The sequence below is a fragment of the Balaenoptera acutorostrata genome, chromosome 11 (assembly GCF_949987535.1).
Source record: "Balaenoptera acutorostrata chromosome 11, mBalAcu1.1, whole genome shotgun sequence".
NCBI lineage: Eukaryota > Metazoa > Chordata > Mammalia > Artiodactyla > Balaenopteridae > Balaenoptera > Balaenoptera acutorostrata.
Genome location: NC_080074.1, coordinates 29,280,658 through 29,289,203, shown reverse-complemented (window position 1 = coordinate 29,289,203; position 8,546 = coordinate 29,280,658). Strand labels below are relative to the sequence as shown.

At 36.3% G+C, this 8,546-nt stretch overlaps 1 protein-coding gene across 1 annotated transcript; it reads left to right on the top strand.

Annotated features, from left to right (window-relative positions):
• Positions 1-6,772: 6,772 nt before the first annotated feature.
• On the top strand, positions 6,773-8,130 carry LOC103020536 (zinc finger CCCH domain-containing protein 15-like). The gene has a single exon (XM_057556986.1). The coding sequence runs from the start codon at positions 6,779-6,781 to the stop codon at positions 8,057-8,059; it is 1,281 nt and encodes a 426-aa protein (XP_057412969.1). The 5' UTR covers positions 6,773-6,778; the 3' UTR covers positions 8,060-8,130.
• Positions 8,131-8,546: the final 416 nt, after the last annotated feature.

The window sequence follows — 8,546 nt, the reverse complement described above, 5'->3', positions numbered from 1 at the left end:
TTCCAGCCACTAAATTTTCAAGTTGTGAGAGTCGTGAAGTGCCCCAAGAAACTAGCCACAATTCTTATAAAAGATTCAAGTTAAACATGTGTGAGGTAGAATGAGCCCTGTCACTGTTCTCAGGGCAGAAGTCTGAGCTAACATTTCTTGGTCCTTTGACAACCAAATATTATGGAAGTCTACTAAGCAGGCTGACTGGCCTAATTTGATTTTCTACTTCTTTTCCACTGCATGTAATATCAGTTTCAAGGAAACTTCCACCTCTACCTGATTCCACTGCCACCAGCATGTTTAGAAATTATTGAGAGGGCCAAAATAATGTTTTGATGGCAAGGCTGGTTTGAGGTGAAGTCAAAACAGATGACTCAATATATTTCTACTGTTTTCTCCACACGATGTCAATCAATTCACCTGACTGGGGTAGGAACTGCGTGAGTGAGTGTGTGTGTGTGTGTGTGTGTGTGAGAGAGAGAGAGAGCAGGGGTGGTGTATCAAGCAAACAGTTTCGTTGTCCTTCTCTTTAACTAAATTGGTGAAATTGATGATCAAGTCACTGTGGGATGTTAGCCCCAAAAGCCAGGCTAAGTGGGGAAGTGGAATTCTGTGACTCCTGGACGATGTAGCTTAGTTTCTTTAAAAGGCAATTGTGAGGTTAATAACTACTTGAACTTTGTAGGACAGTTTTCTGAGCAATATTGAATGCTACATATAGATTAAGGTTCTTCTATTAACAGATGGCCATAAAAGCCTTCTGCTAATAAATATTTATTAAATTTGACTTATTTGGATTTGCAGCCAGGGCCCTGGTCCTAAATTGTAAGCCTTCAAGGAAGACACTGGAAAAGACATTCCAATTAAACATGCCACTCGAAGAAATCATCACATCATGCCTCGAGGAAAGTATGCTTCTGGTGCTTATGAGGTCCCAGAGATAACGGGAGCTTCCTGAGCATGCCATACCTCTAGATCAGTGACACTGATTCAGTCTCCAAAAAACAATGAACTTTTAAAAAGTTACAATCTCCCTTAGAAAAGAAGATAAATGTTTTCCATAACAAGGTACAGAGACCTTGGGCGTTGATTTATGCCTTTTCCTTCTCAAAAAGCCAGAGGTGGGTGGGGCTGAGTATAGAGGGTTTTACTTTGGAAATGGACCCAATTCCGATGTGTCACATTTGTTTCCTCCCAGTATGATTTCTGTGACCAGTCATAAAAGGTACAGTCAACCTTTCCTAAATAACTAATGCTAGGAACATTTATTATACCTAGCTCCTTAAATTATGAAAATGACAAGTACATAAAATTTTTCATTCAAGCACTCTGTGACTTACTTAGCAAGCATACTGAGCTAAGTAGGAGTTTAATGAGTTCTACTGCTGGGTTATACGCACCAAAATTTAATTAAGTTTCTGATCTAATGCCCCCCTTGTTTCACTGATTAGGGAAGTCATGGGTGGACCATGTCATTCTCAGAAGGACAGTGCAATTGTGAAATCTGAGCAGTCTATATGTTTTTTTCTTTGCCCAAATGTTCCTTTCAAGTCTCATTAGATTATTATGAGTGTTACAGCTGTGCTAATCTTTTTTTCTTAGAAATGAACTTATAAAACTGCACATTTAAAAAGTGACTTCTAGAGTTACCATGGCAGCTTCATTATAATGCACAGAGATGAGCATTATCACAGCTCGGCCTGATCTATCCAGGGCTGTCAGGAAATGAGAATTCCACATAAAGTGCATGCTCCAGTAGGGCTCATAAAACTTGCCAGATCAAGTGCCTAGACTTTCAGTTTAACAATTTTAAATGAAAAGCTTTCTGTCATATACTGCACACATCTCTGTTTCCTTCAATATATTCTTGATGACTCAGGATCTGTGTTATCAATAGCTTATTGTACTTAGAGCTACAAACAGTGCTGTTTGATTTTTTAGTCTCCTTTTTCATCTCAGTTTGCCAGCTGCTTATGATGACCAGGGACACTAAGAGTCATTTCAGACCCTGAGAGGGTTTTTGCCCCCCACCTCCCAGCAAGGATAGATTTATAAAGATATGTCATGTCACCTAGAGAGTCTAGGTCCTTTGCTGGGGCCTTGATGGGCAAAAATGGCAGATTTGTACTAATATGCAGTGTAGTTGGTTCCTGAACCTTCTTCCTAGAGGCATGATTTGTGTTTTGTCCTGACTTCCTGCCCATAGTCCAAGATAATTACTCCTTACCCACCCCTAGATTTACCATGTTCTGATGGGCTATTTCTTACCCCTGCACTGAGTACCTTAAGCAGTTCCTTACATAGAAGTTTCTAGAGCTCCAAATATGGAGCTAAGACTCACCATTCATCATGAAACTTAAGGACACAAGCCTGCTTAACCTTCCTGGGCCTGTTTTCTCATCTATAAAATAATGTCATTTAGATAAAATGCTATTATATATTTGGAATACATGGTATAGTCTCCAACTCATAGGAAGAATTCAGTCAATGAAAAAAACTATATGTGTGGAAAATGATAGTGGTTGTAGATAAAAAAGACTGATAAATGGTTGTATTATAAAGACTATTTTAGGGCCTTGAAGTTCTATTTTGGTTTAAGTATTGAGCTGCCATCAAACACTTATTTACTTGTCTGTGTGGACTCTTTTTGTGTCCGTTACTACTGTATGAAGTCTGTAGTAAGAAGTTGGTGTAGTCCATCCCATAAGTAAACTTGTAAAAAAATTAGAGATTAGAGGTGTCTAACATAATGCATTGAGCTCAAATTGTGGGTGTGGCTTAGTAAAAAAAAATGTGACTTTGGTTTTTGAGAGGAGCCATCTCATTATCTCGGACCCTGTGTTTTCTTATCTCTAAAATAAGGATAAAAGTATCTTCTTCCAAGATGTGGTACATATATACAATGGGATATTACTCAGCCATAAAAAGGAATGAAATTGGGTCATTTGTAGAGATGTGGATGGATCTAGAGACTGTCATACAGAGTGAAATAAGTCAGAAGAGAAAACAAATATCGTATATTAACACATATATGTGAAACCTAGAAAAATGGTACAGATGAACTGGTTTGCAGGGCAGAAATAGAGACACAGATGTAGAGAACAAACATATGGACACCAAGGGGGGAAAGTGGTGGGGGGCAGGGGTGGTGGTGTGATGGATTGGGAGATTAGGATTGACATATATACACTAATATGTATAAAATGGATAACTAATAAGAACCTGCTGTATAAAAACATAAATAAAATTAAATTAAAAAAATTTTAAAAATATATCTTCTTCCAAGATTAGAAAAAGATAAAATTTGTACATAGTAAGCACATAATAAAGTTATTGTCAGGTATTTAATTTCTAGACGTAATTACATATAAAATAAGGGCTACTGAAAAATAAAATCTGAGTTCACTCTTGGCTGAATGTATGGCTCACCAGAAAGGATGATATATAAAATTATAGAGTGGGGTTGTACACTATCACTAAAGCAGTGGATCAGCAATCATACTACAAGTTAGGAGAACACTTCCCTCCCTTGCTCTTTCTTAAGTGTAGAAAACAATTCATTTACAATTGCATCAAAAAGAATAAAATACCTAAGAATAAATCTAACTACAGAGGTAAAACACCTGTACTAGGAAAACTATAAGACACCAATGAAAGAAATTGAAGGCCACGCAAACAAACGAAAAGATATACCATGCTCATGGATTGTAATAATAAATATTGTTAAAATGACCATACTACCTAAGGCGGTCTACAGATTCAGTGCAATCCCTGTCAAAATACTAATGGCATTTTTCACAGAACTAGAACAAATAATTCTAAACTTTGTATGGAAACACAAAACACCCTGAATAACCAAAATAATCTTGAGAAGGAAGAACAAAGCTGAAGTATCATGTTCCCTGATTTCAAGCTATACTACAAAGTTGCTATGATCAAAACAGTATGGTAATGACACAAAAACAGACACATAGATCAATGGAACAGAATAGAGAATCCAGAAATAAACCCACACTTACATGATTAATAAATCCACAACAAAGGAGACAAGAATATACAATGAAGAAAGACAGCCTCTTCAGCAAATGGTGCTAGGAAAACTGAACAGCTCCATGCAAAAGAGTCAAACTGGACTACTTTCTCACACCATGTATAAAAATAAACTCAAAATGAATTAAAGACTTATGTAAGACCTGAAACCATAAAACTCCTAGAAGAAAACATAGGCAGTACACTCTTTGTCTTAGCAATACTTTTTTTTTTCAGATATGTCTCCTCAGGCAATGGAAACAAAAGCAAAGTAAACAAATGGGATTACATCAAACTAAAAAGCTTTTGCACAATGAAGGAGACTATCAATAAAATGAAAAGGCCACCTAGTGAATGGGAGAAGATATTTGCAAATGATATATCTCATAAGAGGTTAATATCCAAAATATACAAAGAACTCATACATCTCAACATCAAAACACACACACACACACCATGATTAAAAATGGTCAGAGAACTTGTATAGACCTTTTTCCAAAGAAGACATACAGATAGCCAACAGACACATGAAAAGATGCTCAACATCATTACTCATCAGGGAAAAGCTAATTAAAACCACAATGAAATATCACTTCACACCTGTCAGAATGGCTATTAAGCAAAAGACAACACATAACAAGTGTTGGAAAGGATTTGGAGAAAAGGGAATCCTCATGCACTGTTAATCAAAATGTAAATTGCTGCAGCCACTTTGGAAAACAGTATGGAGTTTCCTCAAAAATATTAAAAATAAAGCTACCATACAATTCAGCAATTCCAAAGAAAACAAAAGCACTAATTTGAAAAGATATATGCACACTGCAGTATTTACAGTAGCACAAGATATAGAAGCAACCGAAGTGTCCATCAATAGATAATGGATAAAGAACATGTGGTATATATATAACAGAATATTACTCAGTCATTAAAAAGAATGAGATCTTGCCATTTGTGACAACATAGGTGGACCTAGAGGGTATTATGCTAAGTGAAATAAGTCAGACAAAGACAAATACCATATGATTTCACTCATATGTGTAATCTAAAAAACAATAAATGAACAAACAAAACACAAATGGAGTCATAGATACAGAGAACAAACAGGTGATTGTCAGAGGGGAGGAGAGTCAGGAGATGTGTGAAATAAATGAGGGAAATTAAGACGTACAAACTTCCAGTTACAAAATAAATGAGTCAGGGGTATGAAATGTACAGCATGGGAAATATAGTCAGTAGTAATGTAATACCTTTGTATGGTGACAGATGGAAACTAGACTTATGGTGATGATCATTTTATAATACAGAGAAGTATCGAATCATTATGGTGTGCTCCAGGAACTAACATAGTGTTGTAGGTCAATTATACTTCAAAAACAAATAAACTCATAGAAAAAAAGATCAGATTTGTGGTTACCAGAGGCAGTGGGTAAAGGGAAGAGGGACTGGTTGAAGATGTGTCAAAAGGCACAAACTTCCGATTATAAGATAAATAAGTACTAGGAATGTAATGCACAACATGATTAATATAATTAATACTGCTGTATGTTATTTATGAAAGTTATTAAGAGAGTAAATCCTAAGAGTTCTCATCATAAGGAAAAAAAAAATTTTTTTTATTTCTATTTTGTACCTCTATGAGATGATGGAGGTTCACTAATCTTATTGTGGTAATCATTTCATGATGCATGTAAATCAAATCATTATGCTCTACACTATAAACTTATACAGTGCTATATGTCAATTATATATCAATGAAACTGGAAGAAAAAAGAAAAATAGTAAATACATGGAAGAGATTTACATGCATCATTCACTGGCCAAAACAATTAGGCTTTCCTCTACTTTCTCCTGCCTTTCTCACTTCCTTCAAGTTTTGCCCAAATGGTACCTCGACAACTTATAGTCCTGTTTAAAATGGCAACCTTCTCCCCACTCCCAACACTGCTCTTTATGGCATTTATCACTTCCAACCTACTATGCAATTTACTTCTTGTTGGTGTTTATTGCTGATGTTTCCACACAAGAATGTAAGCATCACCAAAGTGGACAACTTTTTTTTCTTTACTGATTGTATCTTAAATACCTAAAGCAGTACCTGGCATTGAATGATATTTTTGACTATATGAGCAAAGTTTTAGTATTGCTTATCAGACCCTCTATTTATAATGAAAAAAAAAGAACAACAAAAAAATTTAGCATTACTATTTGGGGACTGAAGTTATTAAGTTATTAAATACTAATTTTAATTAATAATAAATTAGCAATATAAATATATAAGGTAAAAGAAAGTGAGGCTGTTTTTATTCATTATTTTGAGCCCTTAATTTTCTTTTTTGCAACTAAAACTGGTAGTGTTAGTTGAATCATACGCTTGTCTTTATTTGGTCATTCTGCAGTAATGTTTTTTGCACAAGGATCTTTACAGAGCCATGAAGAACTTGAGTATCTTTTTGACTTTCTGTTTTTGATTAGATTTCTTCAAGGACATGTTCTTCCATACCTGTCCAGCTCAGAGAATTTACGTGGAGTGCTGTAATCTTGAGGACAGTAAATACCCGTGGTAGCTGGCGTTAGTCACAGGATGGTGCATTTTAAGGGATGAAACATTTTGTGTCTCTAGATAGCTTCACAAAGGTGGCTTAGATCAGTGTTCCTTAAACTTTATTGTAGGTGTCTTCCTCCTTCTCCAACCGCAGGGCCAGAGTCCCTGAGGGAGTCCAGCTGTGTTTAAGTCTGGCGGGTGCCACCTGTCTCCGCCATGCCCCCCAAGAAACAGGCTCAGGCTGGGGGCAGCAAAAAGGCGGAGCAGAAAAAGAAGGAGAAGATTATTGAAGACAGAACTTCTGGCCTAAAGAATAAGAAAGGAGCAAAGCAACAGAAGTTTATCAAGGCTGTCACTCATCAAGTTAAATTTGGTCAACAAAATCCACTTCAGGTAGCACAAAGTGAAGCTGAAAAGAAGTTGAAGAAAGATGACAAGAAGAAGGAATTGCAAGAGCTAAATGAGTTGTTCAAACCTGTAGTTGCCGCTCAAAAAATAAGTAAAGGTGCAGATCCCAAATCCATGGTATGTGCATTCTTCAAGCAAGGACAGTGTACTAAAGGAGATAAGTGTAAGTTCTCTCATGACTTGACTCTGGAGACAAAATGTGAAAGGCGAAGTGTTTACATTGATGCAAGAGATGAAGAGCTTGATAAAGATACTATGGATAATTGGAATGAGAAAAAACTGGAAGAAGTAGTAAACAAGAAGCACGGTGAGGTGGAAAAGAGAAAACCAAAAACTCAAATAGTGTGCAAGCATTTCCTTGAAGCTATTGAAAACAACAAATATGGCTGGTTTGAGGTATGCCCTAGAGGGGGTAATATTCGCATGTATCGTCATGCACTTTCTCCTGGGTTTGTCTTTAAAAAAGATAAAAAGAAAGAAGAAAAAGAAGATGAAATTTCATTAGAAGATCTAATTGAAAGAGAGCATTCTGCCGTAGGTCCAAATGTTACCAAAGTCACGTTAGAATCTTTTCTTGCATGGAAGAAAAGAAAAAGACAAGAAAAGATTGATAAACTTGAGCAAGATATAGAAAGAAGGAAAGCAGACTTCAAAGCAGGGAAAGCATTAGTGATTAGTGGTTGTGAAGTGTTTGAATTTCATCCTGAACTGGTTGATGAGGAGGAGGAGGAAGCAGATGATACCTGTTCTACCCAGGGAACAGGTGGTGATGAGGTTGATGATTCAGTGAGCATAAATGACATAGATTTAAGCCTGTACATCCCAAGAGATGTAGATGAGACAGGTATTACTGTAGCCAGTCTTGAAAGATTCAGCACATATACTTCAGAAAAGGATGAAAACAAATTAAGTGAAGCTTCCGGAGGTAGGGCTGAAAATGGTGAAAGAAGTGATTTGGAAGAGGACAACGAAAGGGAGGGACAGGGAAATGGAGCCATTGATTCTGTTCCTATTGACGAAAATCTTCTTACTGGGGAAGATTTGGATGAACTAGAAGAAGAATTAAACACACTTGATTTAGAAGAATGACACCAAACAAGTCAATGAAAAAATTAAGCCAGCTCAGCATGAGTTGAAATTGACTACATTAATTTTTTTCCACCTAGAATTCAACAGGATGTTTGTTTCCTGTGCTGATTTTGGAGGGCTTACTCTCCTCCAAAAAAGGAATATTCTCCCTGCATCTTGTCTTCTGACTTTGGCTACATCTCATAGTAAGTTCAGAGTAGTTCATGATAAATTAAAAATATAATGGTCATTGCAGAAAATGATTGATTGTTTTAACTGTCCACTCAAGTAGGAAGTGTAACTGCTTTTCCAGCTTCTGATTTTCACTGGGTATGTGTTATTCCAAGGACAACATAAATTTAAATTACCCTTCATTTAATGCAGTTTTTAATGAGTGATTTTCTTTCCTTTGTATTTATATGTTCAAAAGACTGCCTAAGATATGAGCCTGTACTTCATAAAGGAAGCTGCATATGCAGATTCAGTATTGTATATCTTTGGACAATTA

Bases quoted from the DNA above. Each gene is read 5' to 3' on its own strand.
- LOC103020536 (XM_057556986.1), top strand. From the start codon at position 6,779: ATGCCCCCCAAGAAACAGGCTCAGGCTGGGGGCAGCAAAAAGGCGGAG.